The sequence below is a fragment of the Micromys minutus genome, assembly GCF_963924665.1.
Source record: "Micromys minutus genome assembly, chromosome: X".
Lineage (NCBI taxonomy): Eukaryota > Metazoa > Chordata > Mammalia > Rodentia > Muridae > Micromys > Micromys minutus.
Genome location: NC_137970.1, coordinates 30,426,464 through 30,454,062, shown reverse-complemented (window position 1 = coordinate 30,454,062; position 27,599 = coordinate 30,426,464). Strand labels below are relative to the sequence as shown.

At 43.2% G+C, this 27,599-nt stretch overlaps 1 protein-coding gene and 1 pseudogene across 3 annotated transcripts in view; one reads left to right on the top strand and one right to left on the bottom strand.

The window, feature by feature from the left end:
• Positions 1–8,006: 8,006 nt before the first annotated feature.
• Positions 8,007–8,379, bottom strand: LOC308414511 (annotated as a pseudogene). The gene has a single exon. The product of its transcript is annotated as an uncharacterized misc_RNA (transcript).
• Positions 8,380–15,226: 6,847 nt separating this feature from the next.
• The window catches only part of SH3KBP1 (SH3 domain containing kinase binding protein 1), a 338,970-nt gene continuing 326,597 nt past the window's right edge, over positions 15,227–27,599 (top strand). For both annotated transcript variants that reach the window (XM_080909667.1, XM_080909666.1), the window contains exon 1: positions 15,227–15,463. In XM_080909667.1, coding sequence (XP_080765793.1) covers positions 15,460–15,463 — 4 coding nt within the window. In that variant the 5' untranslated portion in view covers positions 15,227–15,459. The remainder of the gene's footprint in view (positions 15,464–27,599) is intronic.

Sequence of the window (27,599 nt, the reverse complement as noted above, 5' to 3'; positions counted from 1 at the left end):
TCACAGGAGGTTGTAAGCTGCCATATAGGTGCTGGGAATTGAAATCAGAACCTCTGGAAGAGCAGTCAGTGCTCTTAACCATATACTTTGATTTGATGCTTCTTTCACTATCCATTTCTGCATGAGTTTGCCACAAAGTTTGATACAGTACCCAGGGAAAACGATGGGATCCAAGAATAGGGACGGAGGCCTCTAATCCAGACTGGTTCTGGCAAGATTAAATTGGGAAAATAGAAGCCACTCTAGGTGTTTGTGTGTAAAAGTTTGGAAATAGAATTAGACTTTTACATCGGGAATTTAGCAGAGCCAGACATAGTAAATGTCAGGGACACTGTTATAAGGCCAGAGGAGTTGATTGTGCCTGCACAGGAGCTGCATCAATTCTTCAGAATCTCTAGAAAGTACTCGCCAGTGATTCTAGTTTGCAGAGGCAATGAGAAGCCACTGTGGAGCTCACATGCCCACATGTTAGGTTCTGGTCCTACAGGGAACCACTGTCACTTTAAAGTTTCTCCCATGCTCACATCTGGGCATCTCTTCTCTTGGTCCCATTGGGTGATTCTCAAAGTGTATCTCATTTCATTTTGTCCAGGAGGACATAGGAGCTGAGAAAGCCAAGCCTTTGGTCCTTACCATACTGGAAACTGGATGGTCCTGGGTTAAATGCCTGCATGACAAGGCATCTCCTACCTGCAGTGCCAAGCTGGTTGGACAGAGTCACAGGAGGACCTGAGGGTTCAGCCACTTAGTATAGCAAGGATAACACTATGTCCTTGATCTGAGCCTTGAGCTTTGCACAAGTTTGGTTGGTCAAGGGGACCCTTTCGGAGTGTGCTGCAGGCTTTAGCTTTGTGGCCTCCCACTAAGCCACTGGCTCTCCAGTCTTCTGTTTGAGTCCTACTTTTGACATGTCCAGTTCCTTGATGTTTCTTTTCCTGTTCTTGTCATTGGCAGAGGAGTCCCACTTATTCCTTCACTATCTCTTAGCAGGTTTGGGGGAGGAGAGATGACAAACACAAGTAGTCAATTTGCTAGATTGATGAACTCTATTTTTAGAATATTTGCTTCAATTGTTAAGTTGCACACACTTTAAAACCTTATAATCACTTTAGATATTTATTCAATTGCAGCCATCACTAATTCTAAATTATTAAAATAAAGAAACATAATATCATAAATATTTGACACTTTTGTGTGTTTCTTTGAGACAGGGTCCAGGATGACCCTATATGAGTCCAGGGTAGCCCCAAACTTTTGCTGTAGTTCAGGATGACCCTTTACTTTTTATCTTTCTACCTTCATCTTTCAAGTCAGGTGATTATGTGGTGCCAGGGTTAAACTTATTAAGCCTATGTGCTCATTCATTCTAGACAAGCACTCTGACAATTGAGCTAGATTCCTAGTCCTTTTAATGATAATCATTAAAAGCAGTCCTTTATGTTATTAAATTATTCTCATTGAGGAAATCTAAAACAGTGCCAGACACTATCCTAACACCTTATAGGGGGTGCTCTATTACAGTTTAGTAGAGTCCTATGAGGTAGGTACTAGTATTTCCTTTTCCTAGATGAGGAACTTGACCCATAGAGAGCAATCTCCCAAGATTGCATGCCTGGGCCCATGACTGTACCCTTATGCTCTTCTGGCTCAAGAAACAAAGAGCAGGGTTGTGGAAGTAGCTCAGTGGGTAATAGCACTCATCCCCGAAGTACTCATCTGAAGGTTAGGTTACCTATGTTGCTTATTACGCATGGCTATGAAAAGCTAAGGCACATATATGACTCTTAAATTTTTAATTCTTCTTTAAAGAAATAAAATTATATTAAAAGCCAGATGTAGTTAGTGAGAGCATTTGTAATCTTAACACTGCCTTAAGGGGGATTAAGGATGAAGGCAGGAGCAGCTCCTGACACTTATATGGCAGCTTGGTTGGCTAACAAAATTGTGAAGCTTAATCAGGTAGAAAGACAAGGGCTGACACTCTGCTCTCCACATACATATGATGGTATGTTTGTGCCTGCACCCACATGAGCATACACACATATATACTTATATACCAGAGACTGGGGAGGAAAGACTGGGACCACTTTGCTGCAAGATAGCTTGGTAACCTTTGGGGATTGGTTGTCTTTTCTAAGTTAAAAAAAAAAAAAAAAAAAGCGAGTGCCTAAGATAGGTAAGTGTGGAATCTGTGTCTTATGTAGTGTTATGCTGTGAGCATTTGATGTACATCTAGATTGCAAATGCATTCAGATCCCCTACCAAGCAAAACATCTATGAGGATGCACTGCAATTCTGTGTAAAGACCATTAAGTAGCAACTCTCAACCATGACAACAAATAGGCTGTTTAGTTAGATTTCAGACAATTTCATTTCTAATCCAATCAAACAATTGACTTTCTGTTTCCTGGACTGATCTCTTCTGGAAGGGGGCATTGATGGAGCATGACATTTTGCTTCTTTGAAAGTTGTTAAAACAGAAATAACACTTGATTTACACTGATGTTAGGGATTAGTAGAAGAGGATGAGGGAGTATCCCAGACCCTTCTTGTCCATCAGCAATAGTAATTATCTTAAAATCATCCTTCTTGCTGCCCAGAGACACAGGAGCAGTGACACTAATCCCAATCCTTTGTTCCAAGATATATATAACACTGTAAATTTTTGTCATATAGAACTTTTGCACTTCTTAATTTGGGGTCAGAAAAGGTCTAATACCTATATGAGAGGTTACCTGTGTTCTTTATAGCTATGAAAGACATATACATGTATGTACATATGTGAGTATAGTATATATTTGCTACATTTTTAAATATTTAAAAATTTTATGTGTGTATGTATTCATGTGTATACACACGTGTATATGTGCAATGTGTGGAGGCCATAGATGTCTTCCATAATTACTATCCTTTTTAAAAATAATTTTTATAATTTTTAATTTTGAAAACTTTATATTGAGACAGGGTCTCTCACTGGACCTGGAGCTTACCTATCTGACTAGATTAGCTGGCCATCGAACTACAGGAATCTACTCATCTCTCTCACCACCCCACCCTTGGCATGGGTGGTAGTGGTGCAGTAAACATTTAGTTTTACTCTGGTGTTTTATGTCGATGTCTTGAGACCTAAATCTTTTACTTTACTGAGTCATTCTTCTAGCCCTGACATTTAATTCTGAGTAAGACAAAATTTCATTTCAAGATTCTCTTTTGCAGCCTGGAATGGTGGTGTATGCCTATAATCTCAATGCTGGGGAGACAGGCAGGAGGGTCAGGAGTTCAAGGACATCCTCATCTTGTTGCAAATTGAAGGATCAGCCTGGTTTACAAGAGACTGCCTCAAAAACCAACCAACCAACCAACCAGCCAAAGATTTCTTCTTTCTCAGTATATTTTCTGGGTAGCAAATGGCTAGGTGGTCAAAGTCAAGCTGGGCACAAGGACAAAGGATTTCAGATTAAACATCATTAGTCATGGTTAGTGATTACACCTATAATCGCAGCACTTAGGAGGCTGAGAAGAAGAAATATGAGTTTGAGGCAAGTCACAGCTGCATAGTGAGGCTGTGTTGCAAAAAGCTTTATGGCTTAGGTCAGCTCAAGACTATAGATGGGCAGAGAACAGACTCCTTGTAAAAGGCTTAACACCCCATTTAAGAGCATCACAGAATTGCTTAAGTGTTCTAAAATCAGAAATTTGAATTACTTACTAAAGTTAAAAAATACTGTATTGGCTGGTCTTATGTCAACTTGACACACAAAACCTGGAATTATGTGAAAGGAGGAAATTTTAATGGAGGAAATGCCTCCATAAGATCTAGCTATAAAGGTAGTTTCTTAATTAATGGTCAACAAGGGAGGGCCCAGTACATTGTGGGTAGTGCCATCCCTGGGCTGGTGATCTATAAGTAAGCCAGCTGAACAAGCTATGGAGAGCAAGCCAGTAAGCAGCACTCCTCCATGGTATCTGTACCAGCTCTTGCCTCCAAGTTCCTGTCTGCTTGAGTTCCTATCCTGACTTCTTTCAGTGATGAACAGTGATGTGGAAACATAAACTATAATAAACCTTTTCTTCCCCAATTTGTCTTTTGATCATGGTATTTAACCACAGTAATAATAATCCTAACTACGACAAATATTTCTCAAAAAATGTATTCCTAACAGGATTAATATTTCCCAACCAAATTTATGTGAAAAAGAAAAAGGTTAATCTTTACTGTCAACTTGTCTGGATCACAAACCATGAAGCCAAGAGAGGAACAAGGAGCCAAGAGGCCAAGAAAGAGCATGGGAACCAAGAGCATGCAAAGCCAAGACAGCTGAGTTATATATCTGGATCAGGTTGGGAGAAGGAAAGCCCGGCCTCTGGGCTGGTGTGGTTAGGGTACAATGTGAGATAAGAAATGCTGGGAGGAGCCACAGGTACTGAGTTAGACTTGTCCTAGGTTTCTGAGTCCTGACAGTTAATAGTGATAATTATCTCTGCAAGAATTGGTAGTAGTAAAATTAGAGAGTTGATTAAAAATTCTAAAGCTTTGTTTTATGTATATGAACATTTTGCCTGCACATACAAAAGAGTACTCTCTCTCTCTCTCTCTCTCTCTCTCTCTCTCTCTGTCTCTGTCTCTGTCTCTGTCTCTGTGTGTGTATAGATTTCTGATTTTATAGTACATGTCTTTAGACGAGGAAATTTCTGGTTTGGAAATGTCATGTAATGCGTTCCTGAGTAGACTTGTGCAATGTTTTGCTGAAGGAGACCTGTAAGAGTGCACTTGATGTTTGGAGAGCATTTAAATAAGACCCAACAGACAGTGATAGCACACTTTCATTGCTAGCTGTGCAATGCTTTGGTGGTCTTACTTCTTTGCTGATCCTCATTTCATAAAGAGACATGAAAGAGAACTTCTCCTGACATTCCATCTGGATCTGGTTTCTCTGATGACTCCTGCCCATTCAGTGGAGGCCTGGCTGTTTCTGCTGGATCATGCTGTTGCTGCTGATTCCTGTTTGGTGACACTTTAAAACTGGACTGCTGGTATCCTGACAATCAAGATCGGAATCCCTCAAACAACTACTTCTAAACTGGTCCACATTGTACCATTACCCATCTTTTCTCTCCTACCTTTAGACAGTGGGCTAGTTTGAAGCATGTGAAAATCCTTATTAAAGTAGGTTTTGAAAAATCTAAGCACACAATCTCTACAGTTTTATTTTAAAAGGCCTTAGTAGGTATTATTTTTGTAATGCTAATGATAATTGCTTTTGTAATGCTAATGACACACACACATATGTTTTATAAAACATCAATCAGTTTTTTTTTAGGCCCAAGTATGTGTTACTAGTACATTCCTTCAGCTCATTTCATTCAAAACTTTAATTATGTATTCATTTATGTGTGTGTGCACTCCATAGCACATGTGTCGATGTCAGAGAGCAACTTGAGAAAGTCAGTTTTCTCCTTTCACCATACAGGTCCTAGGATTGAACACATGTCATCAGCCTTGGTGGGAAGCACCTTTACTCACTGAGCCATTTTCCTCCCGTTTTCATTGCTAAGCACCAATCAAATTCTCAAATGACCGAGTCATTCATCATGGGTCTGTGAAGCAGAGATATAGCGATAGTTTTTCTATGTTAGCTGTATCAGAATCCCCCAGGCAGTTGGCTAAAACACGGGCCAGTGTGTTTCCAATTGGGCAGGTCTGGGATATGGTATACAGTGCACACTGCTTGTCAGTTTCCACATTTTGCTGCTGCACACCACACCCGGTGCTCCCCTGTGGCATAACAAATAAAAAAAAAAAAAAAAAAAAAAAACAACCAAACAAAACCACTGGAAAGAGAAGAAGCCCAGGCTCAGGGCTGGCAAGCCCAACATGGGGACAAACTTCAGTGACTCCACTTTTGCCTGTGGCTAGGCTAGTTATTTTTGAGGAGGTAAACTCGATTTAATGAACTCTATTTAATAAGACTGTGTGCTACATAAGGGTTGTGCCATATCTTATTAGGTAAGTGCCTGGTTCAGAGACTTTTCAATTAACTCCCATGGCCCCTGGGGCTTGAGAATGCATCTTGGGTTGGCTCACCTGGATGAGAGCTTCACAGTCTGGGAGATAGCTGTGATTCCTCGTCCTCAGCTCAGATCACTGGGCTTTGAGTCTCAGCACCCAAAGGTGGTGGGTGGCATTGAGGGTAGTGGGGTAGTAGTTATTGCAGTAGTGACTTCCTGCTGGGGGGCAACATGGGAGGAGGGAAAGCATAGGGAAAATCACCTGGTTGGCATCATAATCCATCAACCACAATTTTTTCTGGTGGCAAAGGATATATAACATTTATCCTTTTAGCCACTTTTAGAAGATATATTTATTTTATGTGTATAGGTGTATAGGTGCTTTGCCTGTAAGTATGTATATGTACCACATGTGTAATTTCTGGAGGACTGTTTTATATGATTAGCAGTAATAATTATCTCTGGAAATCTTGGTAATAGTGAACTTATAGAAGATGGATTAAAATTTCTAAAGCTTGATCTGATGTGTATGAGTTACAGGCCATTGTCATCACAGGCCCTCTCTGCAAGAGCAGCAAGTACTTTCAATTTCTGAGTTATCTGTTTATCCCCACTCCCTCCAAACCATTTTAAATATTCATACAGTTCACTGGCATTGGGAGTATTATAATCATCACTACAATCCAGTTCTAGAACTTTTCCATGAGTCCCACACTGACATTTTACAATGACTATTACATATATTTTTGCTTCTGAGAAATAATTCACATGTTGCACAAATGTCTATTTAAAGTGTACAATTCACCCATTTTAGTATTTTCACAGTTGTGCAACCATCCGAACAGTTAACTTTAGAACATTTTGTCACTCTAAAAACAAAACCCTGTATCTGTTAGCCTGCTCTCTCTAACTCCATCAGCCAATAGGGATCACTAACCTACTTTCTGTCTCTATGCATTTTCCTGTTCTGGAGATGGAGTCACACAATAAACGAGTTTTTGTGCCTGGATTCTGTTGGTTACTATCCTACTTTCCAGGATCATAAACATAAAGTGAACCAATGTTTCGTTCTCTTTTAAGAAGATTCAAATATGAGTGTATTATCTTGCCTTCATCCCCATCCAACAGAAACTTTTGCCCCCAGTTGGTTGAGCAACTCATCCACCCAGATTCCAAGCCAACCAACAGAATGTTTAGTCTTGGGGCTGGAGAGATGACTTAGTGGTTAAGAGCACTAGCTACTCTTCTGGAGAACTTAGGTTCCACTCCAAGCACCCACATAGCAGCTCACAACAGTCTATAACTCCAGTACTAGAGGATCCAGAGCCTTCTTTTGACCTCCACAGACGTTAAGTATCATGTACACAGTGCACATGCATACATGTAGGTGAAATATTCACACACATAAAGTAAATATTAATACATCTTAAAACAGAATCCTCCAAACTCATTCTTTTAATCCCAGCACTCAGGTAGGCAGAGGCAAGAGGATCTCTGAAACCAGCCTGGTCTATGAAGTGAGTTCCAGGACAACCAGAACTATACATCGAGGAGCTTCTCAAGTCAACCGAGTTGGAGGACTGCCTAGTGAACATAGCAAGTTCTGAGACAGCCCAGGTGTCATGTGATAATGAGAGCCCATCTTAAAAGGGCTCTCAAAAAGCCACTCCTCTTGTTCACAATGCTGACCTTTACTTACTGTGGCCTCTTTCTGCCTTCTCACTTTTCCCAAGGCGTTTCTCCTCTGTAGCAGTCTACCGTTGCCAAGTAGGTGCCTGAAGACTTCTATTGTCACCCATTGCCTGGAGACTCTTGTTCACAATCGGCTGGCACAGAGAACACTTAGACCCAACATCTGGCTGCACCCCCACCCCTTCCACACAAGGCAATCTGCTCCCCCAGACTCTGGGCACTTTCTTTTTTTAATTACAAAGCTACCTTTAATAATTGGGGGTGTGCCTTACAGGAATAAAAACCACTGGGAAAGGGTAAAACTGTCACCCCCAGGAGTGGCCCAGAGGGAGGAAGGCTATCCGTGGGGAAGGAAGCATAAAGAGAACCTGCTGCAGATCAGGGCAAAGGGAACGCAATCAGTGTGGGACCTGTGAGCACTACAGGAAGAAACTGGAGCATGGTGGGACTGGCTCCAGGAACACAGGCATAGGGCAAGAGGGTTGGACACGAAGGCACAAAGCTACTTGGGTTTTTCCTTCTCCGTTGCCTTTTTCTGCTTCTGCTGCATCATCTCTGAGTCCTCTGCTTGCAGGTGGCCGCAGAAAGCCCATCACCTTGGTGCTTTCCCTTAACCCAGTTACTCTGCTTTTTCATGTTCTTCTGGAGGGTGAGCTCTTGCTGGTTACCGTGGGTCATGGCGACAGCAAAGGCTCCAACCTGCCTCCATTGCGACCCCTTGTTCGGACTGAGGTTGACTCTGGGCATTCTTAATGTTATCCCTTCCCTCTGTCTGGAACCTTAGAACACAACACTCTGTACAGCCTGGAGAGCCAGCTCAGGTGTAACATGGCCTGCAGTGGGGCCCCCGAACTTAACTGGTAAAGTTCGGGGAAAGGAGGGAGAACCCACTTGTGCAGGTCGGTTTTTATTCATAAATCATTATTGATCATGAAGATATAAGGCTCCTTCTTCTCAATTTAGTGGTGCCCACCTAAAGTAATTGGCCTGTTACATGGGTTTTGTGCACAAACCTTTAATCTAGTGGTTCTAAACATGTGGGTTGTGACTTCTGTTTTGGGTCAAATGACCCTTTCACAAAGGTTGCCTAAAACCACATAGCAGAAAACACAAATATTTAATTACGATTCATACCAGTAGCAAAATTACAGTTATGAAGTTGCAACAAAATTAATTTTATGGTTTGGGGTCAGCACAACATGAGGAACTGTAGAAAAGTTTCGCAGCATCAGGAAGATTGAGAACCACAGGATCCCACAAGGGGAAGTGGAGGCAGGTGGGTCTCTGTGAGATTAAGGCCAGCTTGATCCATATAGTGAGTTCTGGATCAGCCAGGGCTACATAGTGAGACCCTGTTGCAAGTACCCCTCTATACTTTGCCTCTTCTGTGCATTTCACACTTTTATTTGTGTGTGTGTTGGAGGGTATTTGTGCATAAGTGTGAGCATGCATGTGGAGGTCAAAGAACAATCTTGAGTGTTGTTCCTCAGGAAACCTCACCTTGTTTCTTGAGACAAGATTTCTTACTCAGAGTTAGTGCTTGGTGATTAAGCTAGACTGGCTGGCCAACATGCCCCAGGGATGTGTTTATCTCCCCTTGGCCAGTGTTGGGATTATAAGTATGCATCACTATGCATAGGTTTTTCTTTTTAATATGGTTGCTGGGAATTAAACACAGATCTACATGTTTACTCTACTGACTGAGCTAACTCCCCAGTGCCTTCTTTTGTCCATTTGAGATAAAAATTTGCTATAACTAATTAGTTTTGAAGCTGATTGCTTGGTTATTCTTTAGAAATTATATTACATTTGTATTTTTGAGTGTGTGTGTGTGTGTGTGTGTGTGTGTGAGCATGCAATGCATGTGCACATGTGTCACAACACATACATAAGATAGAGGATAACTTTTGGGAGTTGGATTTCCCCTTCCATCATGTGGGTCCTGGGGATCAAATACAGGTCATTAGATTTGCTGGCCTCCCTTACAAAGTCATCTCACTGGCCTTCATTCTTTAAATATTAAAACAAGAACATCTGTACACAGTTTTACAGGTGTGTGCTTCCTTAGCTAGAGAAACTTTTGAAGGAAACTATGATTTAGCCATGCCATAAAAGACCTGCTCTGATTGGATAGTTTCTGCCTTCTGCAGATTGAGTAAACTCTGATCTCTGGGATTTGTTGGAAAGGATTCATAGTCGGTGAGAAGGGGAAGGTGGCTTCTTCCAAAGTCAGTCTCAAGCTTGCTCAATGCAATACAGCAAAATGTTCACTCTACTGCTTTTGACCTTGACATAAATACCTCTAACCCAGTGCACACATGATGCAAAGGACAAATGGAAAAAAGAATGTCTTAACTTCATGGATAGCAGACCTTGCTCACTTGATAAAATGACTATTGGCTGCCATTCCCCACTGGGAAGTTACTAGTTTTCCCCCACTGCAAGTCTGAAGACATTTATGAAGGAGCAACTACTTTGAGGGTATACAAATGCTCTGCTTATACTTAAAGTTTCACCCACTAATCTGGGACTTTTAGTTAGACTCTGCTTGTACCAACGATTACTATAGTCTTCTTTTGTTTCCTATTTTATTTATGTGCATGCATGTGGATTTGTGCAGCACTTGCATGCAGAGTCAGAATTGGCCAGAAAAAGGCCAATTGATCATCTAGAGCTGGAATTAACTACAGGTGATTGTGAGCCACTATTTGGGTGCTCAACCTGGGTCCTTTGAGAGAGTAAAAGCTATTGGCTGCTGAACCATCTCTCCAGCACTGTGATGGTTTGTATATGTTTGGCTCAGGGAGTGGCACTATTAGAATGTGTGGCATTTTTAGGGGAATTGTGTCATTGTGAGCATGGGCTTTAAGACCTTTTTCCTAGTTGCCTGGAAGTGAGTCTTCTAGCTGCCTTAGGCACAAGAGGTGGAACTCCCAGCTCCTCCAGACCCACATCTACTTGGAAGCTGCTATACCTTGATGATAATGGACTGAACCTTTGAACCTGTAAGCCAGCTCCAACTAAATGTCATCCTTGGAAGAGTTGCTTAGGTCATGGTGTCTCTTCACAGCAGTAACAACCTAAGTCAAGTATCCTCCTTGGTTTCTCAGACAGGATCTCACTCCTCAGTTCAGGCTAACCTGGAACTTACTATATTGCCTATGCCAGCCTCAAATCTGTGACGCTCCTTCTGCTTAAGTCTCTTTAGAGTGCTGTGATCAAAGGTGTAAAATGTAATGACTGACCTATCCAGGAATTCTAATGGTGCTGTTCCCACCCCCACCTCATCTTCATTTCTTTTCATTTATTAAAATCTCTCTGTAAGGATGACAAACTACCTTCTTGTTGATTTCTTTTCTTTTTTAAATAAAGATTTCATTATTTTTATTTATGTATATATGTTTGTACCCCAGTGTATACACATACATATATATTATGTATATATATATGTATATATATATATATATCATATGTATGTACCCTAGTGTATTTATATGTACCATATGCATGCAAGTGTCCGAGGAGGCCAGAAGGCACCAGATCCTCTGGAACTAGAGTTAGAGGTGATTGTGAGCCACATGTTACAGGTACTAGGAACTGAACTTAGATCATCTGGAAAGACGGCAAACCTTCTTAAGTACAGTCATCTCTCCAGCACCCAAATTTATTTTATGTGTAATTTGAGCTTTTTCAGCTTTGGCCTGTAGGACACCTTTCATTATTTTTCTTAAGCATGTCTTTACTTTCTGGCACTGCGAGATTTGTGTGCCATAAAGCTCACCAAAAGTACTATATAATGACCGTCTTTTGTAAAGCACTCAGTATGCAATTTATATTAATGTAAAGATGATATTAAAGGTTATCAAAGCAAAGTATCATTCATTACATGTAAATTACAGATGTCAAGCCTCAGCACACGGAGAGAGCAAGTATGACAGGTTATAAGTGCTGCAGGAGCAAAGGCTCAAGTGCCTTCAATCATTATCCCAAAAGCTCTACCACCGAGCAACACAGTGGTGCCTTTTTAATCATGTGATGCCATTTTAATGTGACAAGTCAGATACTTTTCATTTTCCAAACCCATTATCTATTCTTGTAGAAATGGGAGTTCAGTGGGACAAAGATGTGGTATTAAATACGATTGTATTTCTCTAGAAATATTCATGAAATGAATTAACATAATTTGGGTTATGTTTGAAATCCTGCATTAGCTATTCTGTCTAAAATATCCACTTGTAGGAAGGAGGCAGGATGCGGAATTATACTCGCATTCATGTCAGCAGCTGGATTGGAATCTTGACGTTCACTTTTCTTGTGGTGGTCAGCAACAGCTTCTCAAAGAGAAATGAAAGGACAATAGGAGTGATTCAGAAGAACGGAACAATAAGTGGGGAAAGGAATGTTCATTCGTAATTTAGAGAAAATGAAGATGAAAAATCCTCAAGTTTTGAATAGTATCGACACTTGGTTAAGGCATTAAAGACAGGACACCCCTCAAGAAAAACAGAAGTCTTATTATCAGTCTTTTTTTGTGATAAAATGTCGAGCTTGTCATTTCAGGAAGTCCATTCAGACTGTGGAATAAGGGTGTAGGTCTTCAGATCAAGAAAGAGAAGTTAGGCTGAGTTGCAGCTCACTTGTCTGGTACTTGCTCTCAATGGATTCAAGTCCCCAGCACCACAGAAACAAAGCGTCCTTGAGGAAGACTGTAATGAGCACTGTATTTGCAAAACGGGTCTATGCTCTTTGAGGTTGGTTGGTCACTGAGAAGCTGGCTCTGGAATTGGGGTTGCCCCCTGCCCTCATTTCAGAACCAAGTATGTTTGTTTCAAAGTGTTCTCAGAGGCCCCCTTTCTAGGGTTGGGCTGCTTCCCCTTACTCTGTGTCAGGAAGGAGACTACAGGAAAACAGCCCAAGAGTAAAAGCACTGTGTCCTTGGAAACAGAAGGCGAAACATTTCCAACAGAGGTCACCATTGTTTATCCCATGATATAAAAGTACGGGCTATGGGAAGAAGCTAGGGACTCCAGTCCAGTCCCTCTGCTTCCTGAGTCAGTTTCTGCTAGAAATAGGTGTTGTGTGGACCTGATTTGATGATGTTCCGCTGTCTCTGGCCATCAATTCTTTTCCTTTGGCTTGCTATATACTTACTAAAGTCAATAAAATAAGTGTAGCTGTCATAGATCCTTCTCTGGATGATACAAAATACAGACCAAGACTCGAAATACCTTTTATCCTTGTGAGGTTGGCAAAGCAATTCAATTTAAAGGTTAAGATTGAGACTAATGTTAAGCAGAGAAAGCAAGCTCTTTCTCTCTACAGTCCCTTGCTGGTTGTGGCATTGGCTGCACGGGACTTTGTGATGTCCAGATAATTCTGGTAGATTTCTTCAACAGTGTTCAATGACTTTATTTCTTTAAAAACTGTTATTTGTATGGGTCTTTTACCTGGATATGCACTACCTGTGTGTAGTACCACAGAGATCAAAATAGGGCATCAGATTCCCTGGAACTGGAGTTACAGATGGTTGTGAACCAGCATGAGGTTGCTGGGAATTGAACCTAGTTCTCTGGAAGGTAAAGCAAAACTCTTCATCATTTTGACTTATGGCTATGAGAATGCACGGGTCAGCAACCACAAATTTTTAGCATCCCAAGTGCCAAGTCACCATAAATCTAGCTCAGCTATTTCCATATACACATGCCTAGCCATTTTGGGGGTGGTGGGAGTTGAATGTCTTTGAGAGAGAATTAGGATGGTCTAATGATCTGGGGCTTAGCCAAGGCAGCCACTTTCAGAAAGAGACATATTTCAGGCCAGTTCTTGTTGAGTTTAGAGGAGAATGTTCTACTAACAGAAGGTTAAGTTAGGCTCTGAACCTCAGTGTCAACTGCAGAATTATAAGGTTTCATTCTCTTAATTAGACCATGGATGCATCAAGACATGTAACAAGCAGGACCGCTATAGGGACGAGCCTTCTGTTTCTTGTGTAGTCTAGGTTGTTGTGACACCCATGGACAGTATGTAGAGAAGGATGCTGCTGCTACTCTAGGTTTTAAAGCCCTGACTGAAAGTCTCTCCTCTTTCCTCTGTCTTACGCATCAGGATCATGCTATGTGTCCCAGGCTAGCCTTTAAGTCCAAACTCATTAATGTCATCACCATCCTGGCCTCAGCTTTAGGACTGAGTTTCCCCCACCCCACTATATTTCTAGAGAAATCCTAGGCTTCGAGCAATGTACAAATGATGCTGCATTATTATTCACCGGGTATGCAAGACAGGTCTCCACTGGGCATGGGGTCAGCTTTTATTTGTCACCTTTGAGTTCACTAGTCCCCAGCCTCCATTTGCAGGGGCCAATGATCTAATTCCTCACTTGCCTCGAGTTCCCTGTTGCCTATTTTGTCTCTAGCCTAGCTCACTATCTCTTCCTACCAGCAGATGGTGGAAAGTGGAAAGGAAACAACGGGCTGCTCAAGGAATGCGGTTGCAGACAAGTCTCTTTGGCTGAAAGGTGTGGTGGAGAATGGACTCTAAAAACAGGAGCTCCTGAGTTGCCTAGGAATTCCTGTGAATTTCTATCTTCATTTTAGTGTCCACTTAAAACTGTTGTCTATCCAGGTTTCAGGGTCAATAGAGTACAGTGATGCCTGATGGAGGACCAGCCAATCTTTGTCTCTGGATCTAGAAACACTCCTAAGCAGCAGAGCCGCACACCTGGTCTGGGTACCACTGGGCCAGTGTAAGGAGGGTCTAATCTTGTGAGGGGCGGTGTCCAGCATCGGACCGCTCAGCAGCCTGACTAAGCCCTTCTCTTTGGGAACCTCTAGCCCAGTACTTCCCACAATACAAACTCGCGCCTGGTCAGCCAGTACTCCAAAGCCACAGCCAAAGGCCCCTTCCTCCCACAGCACCCCCCCCCAGCAGCCTTCTTCCTGCTATTCTGTGTTTCCTTCGGGAGAAGGGGGTGTCACCTGTTAATAACCCAGCAAGTGTCCGGCTCTTCACCAGCCGGGGGCTTCCCCTACCCCAGCCCTCCTTCCCCGGGGTTCCACCTTCAGGCCACCTTTTCCACGTGCCCCACAACTCCGACGCCCCCACCCCCAACGGACCCCCTAAATCTCCTCCAGTCTCGAGGAGTCTCGCGGCATTTCCCGGGGCGTGAGCCGAACACAGGCGGATAGGGGGCAACCCGCTGCAGAGCTCCAGCCCGGACAGAGCGGGAGGTGAAGGGGGTGGCCAAGCACCGCAGACAGAGGAAGAGTCCCGGAGTCGGGCTGGACACTGCTCCGGCCCCGCCCCTCGGCCCCGCCCCCGCCTAGCGGCCGCGCCTCTCGGGCGGGCGGAGCCGCTGAGCCTCGCCGCGGCTGGAGGAGGGGAGAGCAGGCTCCGACGCCGCTGCAGGGCACTGGGCTGGGCGGTGCTTTTTTTTTTTTTTTCTTTCTTTCTTTCTTTTTTTTTTTTTTTTCGCAATTTCCACTCGCAGAGAGCAGGAAACTCGGAGCAGCCGGGTGCAGCGGGGCCGCGATGCAGCAGCAGCAGCAGCAGGAGTCGCCCCAGGGCAGCAGCAGCAGCCTAAGCAGTAGCGGGCGGCGCTGAGCTGCCACCACCGCCGCTGAGGAAGAAGCCGGCCCAGCAGCAGCCGCGTCCCGACGCTCGCGCCCCCGATCTCCGCGCCGCGACCTCGGCGCCCAGAACCCCACACCCGGTTCCGCCAACTTTCACGCTGCTTCGGCGGCTCGGCTCAGCTTGGCGCCAATGGGTGAGTGCAGGGGCCGCTCGAACCTTCAGCCCATCTGTGTGTAGGTCGGCGCGCCCATCCCGGGACCGCGGACCCCGGGAGGGCGCCCTGGAGCAGGGCCGGGAGAGTGACAACGCGCAGAGAGCCCTCCCTCGCCTTGCGGACCCCGATTCACTCTCACTTGCTTTAGTGTCCCTGCGGAGCTGGCGCGCGGCACGGACTGGAACCCGAGGGGGGCCTGAGCGGAGAATCGCGGGGGCTGGCTCGGGGGCTGCTTGGGTTGAGGGATTCAGGGGGTGTGGTTGGCTTTTTCGGGTGGGCGGGGAGAGTTTCTTCTTTCCCATTCTCCCACCCAAGTGCACCCCCCCCCTTGCGCTGCGGACGCAGGTACCAGGATTTGGTGGGCTCTGGCCCTGTACAGGGCTCTTGGTGCCTCTCTGAGCCATCCTGAGAAGAACCTTGAATGTCGGGGTCTTTGGGGGAGGGTTAGATTCCCCGTACTGCCAGATGATGCTGGTGGTGGGAGGTTTGGAAACGCCCCAGTACGGGGCATGGGGGCATGGCTGGCTGTCCCAGGGTCTTGAGCTCTTCATACACTCCTTACCTGTGCCTCCACCTCTCACTTTTCATCTTCCTCAACGCTGAACCCCTCTCCTCTCTGGTCTACTCAAAGGCTACTTCCTGTATCCTCCTCTAAGTCTGAAGGGCCAGGAGCTGGAAATGGTGATCCAGTTTTTGATTTACCTAGCAAACATAATTTCCATGTAGGCAGCTGACATTAGGTCTTCTGGGTTCCTTTTATTATAGACCTGACCATGAGGGAACCACCTTACTGCCCAGAGGAGCTGGCACTTTATTGAGAAAAGGACTTGTGATTGTCTGCTCTCTATTAAACGTTTGGTTTACCTGGGTAATAGCCTTGCTGATGGCTAGTCTTTGCTTTTTATGCCTCCAGCAGATGATTTTGGGGTGTTTCTAGGCCAAGCATAGCAGTCTGCACATTATAATAAAGCAGTATAAAGTGAGACTTTTTGTATGCAGGTAAATAGGCTCTTATACCAGCCAGCAAGAAATAAGCAGGAGTCAGAGGGTGTTCATACATACACAGCAAGCCACTGGAGGAGAGCTCCAACCCAGGAAGTTGTTCATTAGTGAAGTTCAAATCCCTTTTGTGACTGTTTACCAAAATGAATTTCCCTTTGTCAAAGTGGTAATGACTGGGTGGCCTCTCAGCTTAAATAGCACTTTTCTCAGTGCCCCTTTCTGATAATCATAGTACTCCAGGTCTAAATGAGTTCCTTTATCATATGACTTCTTTTTTTCCCACATCAGAATGACATATTCTAGTGTTTAATATTTATCCCCTCTACCCGAGGCTCAGTGACCATTGGGACGGCATTGTGTTGTATGGTTTTCTTCCATGCCTGGTGCAAATCAGACTCAGAATCAATGTTGAATGGATGGGTGGATGGCATGAAATGCCATGGAGGACATGACACTTAATTCATACTCTTGTTTTGCCTTGACGAAGGTGACTTATTCCATTGTCAAAAGAAAATGCTTTAAAACCCCTATAGGTCATTTTGGAAATTCACTGGTTTCTCTCCCGAGGTGATAAGAAATGTTTTTGGGATCACTTTTCCTTTGTGGTGGATTCCTGAAAGAGTTATACACAAAATGAAGTTGCTGGTCTGCACAGGCAGGCTGTGATTTGTAGATCTCAATGGAAAGAGGATGGAGTCTCCTTTAAGAAGCAGAGGACCTCTTTATCATTGTGATCTAAACTGTTTGCATTCTTTAGGCTCTCTTAAGAAGAAGAGAGAGTGCGTCTGCAATTTACAGTATCATTTTAAAATTGTAGCCATTATGCAAGTAGGGGTGCAGCAATCAATTATTATTTATTTTAGGAGTTTTTCTATAGAGGCACCAAGAGTAAAATGAATGCCATTTAATTCATTATAATGTGCCTAAGTGGGATTTAAGGTGCTTGCAGTTTGTGGGCAAAAATTACCTGCTGTTTTCTAAAGAGTCCTTAGTGGTATATTTGCAATGAAGCACTGATATTTAATAGTTGGTTCTATTTGTTTTCTAATAGCAAGACTTGGTAGTGTAGTGCTAGGGTTCTTTGCATACTACACACACAGAAACACACAAAAACACCACATACATATACACAGACACACGCAAAGACACACATACACATATTACACACAGACACAGACATACATACACAAAGAGACACACACACAAAGACACACACAAAGGCACTCTAGCACACACACACACACACACACATACACACACACACACACACACACACACACAGTTCCTTTCTCCAAAGCTTTCCAGTTTTCAGAAGATTTCTTTTATTTGTCAATTGATATGCTTGCTTGGCCTGATGATGATTTTTCTGCTGATGGCTAACATAATCCAATCATACCATTTAATCACTAACTGAAAGTCACACAATCCCTAACCCTGAAAAGAAGTTGGCTACTTGTGCAGTGGTCTCTTGCCGAGCACAATGGAGTTGATGGGAGGGGCCTACATTGCCAGACACCGGGAAAGCCTCTTATGATTAGAGCAGTGCAAGTCCTGTGACCCAAATCTGGGAGTAGCGAAGGGTTTGCAAGCCAAGCAAATGACTTCTGTTGAAGGATTTCCAGAGTAACAATGAAGTTTGTATAGCTTAGGGCATTGCCATGTCGGTGGTAGACTATGCTAAAAGAAAGCTAAAATGAATGCAGTGCTATGCCTTTCACAAACACGTCTTGAGTTAGCATAGAAGAAAGGGCTCTCTCCTTTACTTTTCATAACCCATGGATTGAGTGAAACCTTGCTGGTTGCAGAGACTTTGGTCAGTTCCAAACTTCTAGTTACCTTTGCCCTACTCATACTCGTCCATAATGCTTGTGTTCTTAGTTTCTTAAAGTATGTACCATGCAGTGATAAAGATTTGTTTATCTATCCATCCATCTCATGTACTGATCTCCAGCTTTGTGCCTGGAAACAAATGCGTGTTATGTTTAGACCTGCCCACTTCAACTTTTCAGTCTAGTGGAGGATTTTGAGTGCAAGGGTTGCTGCAGTGTGTAAGTAAAAGTAGGAGTAAGTAAAAGAAGAGAAGGGGAATGTGGTGGAGGCCGGAGAGCTGGTGAAGATAATGTCTTTGAGGAGAGCGTGACTCATCACCATCCTCCCACCAAACCACCCTTCCTGGGAAGACACCTGGAATGCAACAAGCCGAGTTTTCTTCTCCTTGCACACCACGAGGACCATGGGGCAAGAGGGTGCGAGAGAGGCTGACTTTGGAGGTTTTTTTTTTTTTTTTTACCTGGGTCAGGTGGTTTGGGGAGCGTTTAAGGGAGCCAGACATTGCCGTGGGTTGGATCCTGCCAGGACTACTTCTGTGATGGAATATTTTAGCAAATGCTCTCTAGAATAGGGAAGAATTAGAGGCAGGCAAATTGGGGTTAGTAGAGAGCAGGAGGCATCCACATTAGCAAGACTGAAGGATGTCTGCTCACATTTGTGGTTTGGACAAAGGTTTATGTTTCGTCTATGTTCAAACCTGATTACGGGGTAGATTTGCTTGTGTCTTGTCCTGTCCTGATGCTAGTACTCTGGAGGACTGTGGATCTTCAACGGTGTACCTGAACTATGAGCACCCAGCCAGTTCCCACCAGAGGTGGTGGATGAGAAAGCAAGACTTTGTAGAGTATGTTCCATGACTAGTACTTTAATATCAGCTAGCTTTAGTCTTAGAATTTTTGTTTCCTATTGAGAAAATGACTAACCAGAAAGCTATACTAGGAAATATATAGAATAATACAGAGCAGGCTACTGAGAACATGAGAAACAGCACCAGCCAACACCAGAATCCTTATAGTGGTAGAGGACAATGGTTTTCAGAGGACAGTGCCTTAGAGAAACAAACTCCTTCAGTAGTATTCCAGCAGACCTACAAAAGCAGAGACTCTGGACAGGGGGTCTAGCAATCAGCATTTGAATACATCCTCCAGGAAGATTAAAAAATTAACTTTTCATGCACACTCGCACACACACCATGATGTACTTGTGTCAGTTAGAAGGCAGAATGTGAGAATTGGATCTCTCCTTCGATCTTGTAGGTACCAGGGATGGAGCTCTAAGGTGGTCATGGTTGACAGCAAGTCTCCTTACCTGTTGAACCTTCTTGCCAGCTCTGGTTCTGATACATGGTCTAGTATATAAGCTTCTTGTCTTACCAACCTTTAGGAGAGTGAGCCAAGTAAACCTCTGTTGTTTATAAATTACCCATTCAAGGGTATTTGGTTACAACAATGGGAAACACTCAGACACCACCTTAAAGTTCCACTTTGCATATATTATTTTTATCTTTGGTCTTCACTGCTGAGTTTTGAGACACCTTCTCCCCATTGCCATACTTCTGACGTGGAACCTGCTTTGACCTTTGAGGATGACTCTCTTTGGCCCTGCACTGATGGTGCTCTAGAATCTGTTCATGCCCTGGTAACTCATAAACAGTGTGTCCCCTATTCCCAAAACACACAATCACAGTCCTCAGAATCTTTGAATTAACTTAAATTGCCTTTTGGGTCTGGAAACCCCTTTTCTTGCTTCTTAGACACTCTATGTACTTACTCCCAGTTTTCTCTACTATGCTTCTTGCAGTGTCTAGTTGAACCCTAAGTATAGCTCTGGAGTAGACCTCCTTTGCCTACTCTCTAGCAAATGCTTTACAATCTGAGTGCCTTAGAGAATCTGAAGCTGGGTAGGCACTCCATACCTTCTCTTACCATGAGCATCTTCTGAGTCTTTACCCATATAGCACCTTCCTTTGGGCGTGTATATTACTCTTGAATGCTCTGTAGTTTCCTATTCTGTATGAGTTTCCTATTGCTGCTGTAGCAGATTATCACAAGGCTGATGTCTTAAAACAACAGGTCCAAGGTTTAGAATGAGTTTTATAGGGTCAATTATCAAGGTGGAGGCAGGGCTGCATTCTTTCTGGAGGATTTTTTCTTCTCATCTTGTTCAGTTTCTATTTCTTCTTGTATTGGCTTGGTTCATAACTGCATTTTTCCTGCCTCTGCTTCCCCCTTTCCAGTATAAAGACTGTTATTTACTACACCCATTTTAGAATCAGGGCACCATCCTCTTCTCAAGAACCTTAACTTAATGAGTCTCAGGCTCATGGAGAATTTTGAGGGGTCCATTATGTAGCTGCCATACCCCTCATTCATATTGTGAAGACTGCTCCAAAGATTACTGCACAATGCTACATCTTGTATGAAGTCTGTCATCTCCAACTGGGCCCCCCCAGCTCCACTGCCCTGGCTCATTGCCTGGCATACAGCAATGGTCATATGCTAATGAATGACTGAGTAACCCTTTCACCCAGTGTGGTTACTGCTTGCAATTCCTGAGACTCTGGACTGCTGGGAGGGGGTGTTGGGGGAGACAAAGAGAGGAGGGGGGGAGGAGAGGGTAGGGATTCATTCTTTAAAAACCCCTGGGCAAAGTAGGTTAGCAAGGTCTGTTTGCAAAAGCTCCCGGAGGCCTAAAGAGTAACACCTCATGCGACTCACAGCTTCAGTGAAGAACTACAAGTTTCAAGATAGAAAATTCTCCCTGGCTCTGGTTCTCAAGTCTCAGTCTCTGGAATTGAAATGCTGGACTATTCCTTTCTGTCATGGCCTATTCCATTTGCTGATGAGGCCGAAGCTCACAGAGGCATAGTGTATGCCCCCTTCCCCCGGCAGCAACCCCTGACTCTCATATGGAAGAAACAGCTATGCCCAACTACTGGGTTATCTAAAAATGGCAAGCTCCCACTTTAGTGCTTTTTGGTGTAATTCTTCCCAACAAAAGTGGTATATATGTGTCTGTATGTGTGTCTGTCTATTTGTCTGTCTGTCCATCTGTCCATCCACCAATCCATTTATCCATCTTTCCCTCACTCCCCCCTCCTTCCCTCCCTTCCTCCTTCCCTTTCTCCCTCCTTTCCTCCCTCCTTCTATGGTACTGAGGATTAAACCCAAGGCTTTAGGATTGCTAGGCAAGGGATCTTGCACTGATCTACATCCCTAGCCCATTTATTTTAAAAGACAAAGTCTCATTATGTAGTTCAGGCTGGCCTGGAACTTGTTATTTCGTTGAGATTTGGTCTGAGTTCCTCCTCCACTTCCCAAGTGCTGGTATTACATGAATATACTACAACACCTGTTTTCCAGTATGTTTTAAAAGACAGTTTTGAGAAAGATATATCTACCGTGCAGTTGCCTGGTGTTTGATATATTACATGATTAATTTAAAACTTTGCAATATATATATATATATATATATATATATATATATATATATATATATATATATGACAATTTACTATTTTAAGTTTCCAATTCAGTACTATAAAAGCATATTCACCATGCTCTGAAACCATCACCACTGCCTAGCTTTAAAACTGCTTTAAAGTCATTTCTCCATAGTGCTTTTCTAAAGGGAAGCTCAGAGTGCCTGTCTTCTAGGGGCTCCTGGGCCTGCTTGATACCTTAGAGAAAGTTTGAAAGCCAAAGGCACCCACCTTACTTGAGATTTCTAAAGGAATACAGGAAAAAGAAAGCAGGAGTTAGTTGTTTTGAAAATGCTTTGGCCCTTGTTTCCTCTGGGAGGCACTTCATTTTGATTTCCCTCTAGATAACTTTCCTACATACATTCCTGTCATTCCAGGGCAGAATTTGGCTATACTGTTATATCCTGAAGCAGTTAGTATGAGTTGCTTGTTTGGGAGTCCCTGGGATTTATTGAGAATACCTGAATCCTGGGAGAAAACACTGCAATGCCGAACTGATCCCTTGATTTCACACATCCAGGGTTGATGGCGCTCAACCGTTTCTACTCTTAAATTCTCTCCCATAGCAAAGGGTCACTGGTCATGAAAAGCATGTGTTTTCCAACTTGGTCCTTAGTTATGTGGATACATATCTTTTGGGCAGATTTGTTCTTTTCATTAGGGGATACTTAATCAAAGCAGATTATAGCTGGTGCTCTTTACCCCATTGATAAACTGTGCTCACATTTAGCTTTAGGAGGAAAAAAAAACTGTAATAGTAAAACTCATGTACTGTTTGTTGAGGGTTTAGTTGTCAAGCAAAGCCCTTTGCTTGTATTTTTCCTTCCAGTAGCCAGGAAAGTAGTGTGGAACAACCTAGGAGACTGTCCCCAAGTAGAGGAGACAGAGAGGGAAGATGAAGTGCAGTTACTCTTGCTACTTCCCCACCATCTTAGATTGTATACTATACATATTTTGATGCTCATTAATCACTCATTTTAATAGTGCATTTAGATCTTTAAGTACTGTAGAACAGTATGTATAGACTGTAAATTATCATCTCCTTAAACTTCAACTCCTTACTGATCATAGCCTGTAAACACCAACTCTTGTGTTTTTACTGATTTTTCCCCCTCTGGACTGTTCTAGACTTGGAAGACTTGAAACCCTATTCTAGGCCTGGTCCTCTGAGGCTATACCCGTTTTATCCATTACCTGCCACCTCCCTGTGCACTTGTAATTAGCTTGGTGTCCCATCTAATTATTCCAGTTAGTTCTTTTCTTATGTGTTTTTACATCCTGAAGCAGTTGGCATGAGTTACTTGGGAATCACTGGGATACACTATGATGCTTGACCTTGTTTTAGACAAGATTTGGAAAGACCTTCCTTGATTTGCTGTCTTCTCTCCTTCCTCATGGATCTTCATTGTCTTCACCAGATAGTTTTTGGAGCTGCTCTGCCTACACATTTTACATGCCAGCTTCTGAGTGAAATTCATTTGACTTGAAAGAATTCATAAATGAAGTTTGCCTTTCTCCTACCTTGGTCATTAAAACAAAACAAAAATCACCCTTTATAATTTGATTGAAATGAAATATTTAAACCACTTACCTAATCCCTTTGTTTGCAGTAAACTACTGTTCTTTGAGAGGTGTCACTGTGGTACCTTGGCTGGTCTTGGAGCTCTAGGACTCAACAGATAGCCCTGCCCCAGCCTTCTGAGTAACTTGGACCACAGATACTATGTTGACTTCAACACATTATTCGATGGAAAACAGGTGGCAAACGAGAAAGAGCCCATCAATGAATTAATTTGGATACCTAAGACAGTTTGGGTGGGGTGTTTAATTGATGGTGAGTTTGAGCTACTTTTGACCATCAGAAAACAATGAGAGAAAAGTCATTTTTTGGAGAATCCTGGGCGTGGGGGTGGAGTTGAGAGGGTGAGAATTGTTACCAATTAAGAAACTGGGAGCGAGGAACAGTTCTTAGCTGCTGAGCCATCTTTCTAGCCCAACTTATCATTATGTTTAATGGTATATTTTTGAACAGATTACACATCCACAATATTCAGAATTCTAAAGCAAAGTAATGTAAACATTTAAAGGCCTTTCTTAGGTTTGATGGCATGAACTTTGATTGAGGAGAGCCTGGGTATGTGAGACACTCAAGAAAACAAAACAAAACAACAACGAAAGACCCTCTTTTCCATTCATGCCTTCCAGATATGCTGTGACCCTTCTCCTAAATGGTTGATAGTTTGTTTCTAGAGTTTTTTTTTCCCCATAGGAGGTTTCGTACATAGAGGTAGATAGTTATCTCCATTTCCCCCTAGTTTCTTAATGTCACAATTGATGGATGATGAGTACATTTCTACTTCATTTGAGGGTTTTGCTCTCTGAGGATGTGTTTTACAATTTATTTATGTCTTAGTCCATCCATCCATTCATTCATTTATCTTTGCCGTGGTAGGGATGCAGCCCAGGACACTGCATATGCTACACAAGCACTTTTAGTCAGCTGCATCCCTAGCTCCCTCACCGTATTTGGCAGGACAGTATGATGTTTGGAAAACTTATCTAAGATACTGTTACAATCTGGAGATTGGACTTGTCCATGCTCCTAAACGGTGAAACACTTCATCCTAATTCTTAGCTGGTCTAGTTCTAAGTTTTTGGCTGAGTTAAGAAGTGTTTTTTCATTGGTCTTGATGTATGTATATGTGTATGTGCGTGTGTGTTTGTGTGTGTGTGTGTGTGTGTGTGTGTGTATACACCCAGAGCCCACTGATCCAGGAAACAGGATATTTATTCTCAGTTTCATGGTCCTCTCATGCAACCCAAGGATGCCTGCTGAAGGAGAGCCTGGAACTGAGGTTAGGCAGCAGTACAGTGGCTGTCTGTCCTTCTTGTTCCCATTATCTTTATACAATGTGTTCACAGAGCTTACCTGTGAGCTTCCATGTGCGCACGTGGGTTCTTCTCAGTTCCAAATTTTTGCTTGTGAACTCTGGATGGGAGTGGAATCTGAATTCATCCATCCCTACACATGGGTGGTTGCTCTTCAGCCCAGGGAGGACAGTACCTAGTTGTAATCCCCATGGAAACGTTTAATGAGGCCTACTTGATGGCCAACATATGACAGTTACCAGAGGTTCTAGGACACATTGATGGCTCTGAAGTCCTGCCTTGAAAAGTATTACCTGGTGTGATGGGACACTTTTGGGTCGCTCTTGGGACAGGCACAGCCAGAATAAGTGTCATGTGTCCATTTGTCCTATTTTTCTCTTAACAAAGGGGTGACTGATGAGAGGCATTGTGGAGTTTCCTGTGTGGAGATGTGGTCATCAAGATGTGTGTGTATGCATTTTCATGTTTCTCCTTTGAGAGCCTGTATTGTTTAACCGAGTTCAGTTTTTGGTTTTTAGTTGGTGGCACTTAAAAGGCAGTTGAAGTCACTTGGCTGGGTTGGTGACAGCACTCCATGGGGACAGAGCACCGTTGTGACATTGTCTGGTTCATTTTAGGGAACCTGTGGGTTTTTACATGGAGGAAGAGATGAAGCTATTGTGAAAACCAGCTATAGGCTGCTGGGTTAACCCCTGAGGCTATTTGAGCTCAGGGAAAGGGACCAAGGGACTCTCCCATCCAGCTTCCTTCTGGCTGGCTGCTTTTCCCTCTGTCCTACCTTCTCACCCCCCCACTGTTCCCTCCCCACCTCTTTCTTATCCCTCATCTCTCTCCCTTCCTCCCTTCCTGTTGTCCAGCACCCTCACATTTTGTCGTCCTCCACTTTCAAAAACATCTACTTCCTCTTCTCATCTCCTCTCTGTTACCCTGTCTGTCCCCGAGCCCCACCCCCACTGTCTACCCAACCTTTTCATCCCATACAGCCTGAGCCCCTGCCTCACTTATGTTCATTCCTTCTTCTTCCTCTCCACCCTTCTATTGTACCTAGCTTGCCCACCTTCCTCCCCCTCCCATCTGGTACATATACCACATCCCTCTCTTCCCAAATCACATCTTTATTTCTCCACGTCTCCCTTTCCTGCATTTTTGAGACAGGCTCTCATTTTGTATTCCAGGCTAGCCTCAAACTTACAGCACTTCTGCCTCAGTCTCCCAAGTGCTAGTATTAGAAATGTGTGCCATCACCAACGCTTTCTACTCTGGGTTCTTCCTATAACTCAGCTCTCTCCCTTGAAACCCCTTTCTTTTTCCATTTTCCCAACCCATTTGTTTCCAACAATCCCGATGATCTCTCTCACATCCTGTTTTTTTTTCCTTTAAACCCTCTCTCACAGAGGATTCATATGTGCCTCAGATTTTCAACTGATACCATTATCACTTTTGCTCAGTCTTGGAGCCAGTGAAAATATTGTTTATCTCTGTGGTCTAAACTTAAGCTGGCCATGTGCAAAAAGGTTGTGGGGAGATGTATGCTCTCCCTTGGAGAGAGGAAGCTTGGAGGGTATCCACCCTTTGTCCCTGCTGACAGGGCTCCTTAAAGGCAGGACAAGCTAGTGGTGTGTGTGTGTGTGTGTGTGTGTGTGCGCGCGCGCGCGTGTGTGGTGTGAGTGAGCTCTTCCCAGTGGACGGCCTGTCTGGCGTCTTGGGGAGCAATAAGTGTCCTCTCTCTCTGGAGGAGTATGGAGGACTTAATCTACTGAGAGACTGGGAAAGTCTAAGACACTGGTTTTTTTTTTTTTTTCCTGACTGCAGTGTTAGCTAACTTTAAAGAATTTTTATTTATAAACACATAATGGCTATATTGCAGAAATTAGTAACTTATCAAACAGGAGAACATCAATCCATCACCCGTACGATTCTTAATACAATCTCTATCATTTTATTTTGGTATTTTTCTTTAAAAAATATATTTCTTTTTGTCAGAGCGGGATGGTTATTGGTAGGTCAGATGACAAGCTTGGGTGTTTGCTCTCACCCTGCACCTTGCATTTGAGACAGGGTAGTTCTTTGCAGCTATGCTGCACATCCCACATTTGCTGGGCTTTGAGAATTCTCCTGTTTCTATCTCCCATCTTGCCACAGAATTATAGACTCATGTTACATGGGGTCTGGAGACCCAAACTCAAGTTGTCATGCTTGTTCAGGGAAGACTCTTACCTGCTGAGCCATCCCTCAAGCCCAGCAATGATATTTCTTTGGGGGATTTTTTAGTATATAATTCTGGATATGTATACATGATATGTGCACACACATATACATCTTCCTGTTTGGACTTAATTTCATAATGCTTTTCTAAGCTGGTACTTTTAGTAGCTAAATTTTTGAACTCATATATCTTAATTTATGTGGCAATTTATCTTAACATTGACTTTGCTTCTATGATGTTTGCATTATAAGCAAGGATGCAAAAATTGTTCCTCCTTTTAAGATTTATGTTTATTTTTGTAGTTATGCATATGTCTATCTATATGTGGTTATATGCCCATGAGGGCAGTGTCTATGGAGGCCAGAAGGGGGCATTGGATCCCCTGAAGCTGGAGTTATAGGAAGTTGTGGGCCACATGAGTGCTGGGATCCAAACTCAAGTCCTCTACAAAAACAGCAAACAAACATTTAAGTGCTGAGGAACCATTCCAGCGTCCATATTTCCCCTCTTTTACCCTCAAGGAAACAAAGTGGTAGGCAGTATAGCATTTTCTATTCGTCTCTTGTATTTAAGTACTTCTCAACAATTGGACGGGTCTGTTTGGATGAGTACAAGAATGACTTTAATTTGGTGCTTTATTACCTGTGGCCTGGTAGAAGACTTGCCCTCCTCCCTCTTCATGTTATATATATATATATATATATATA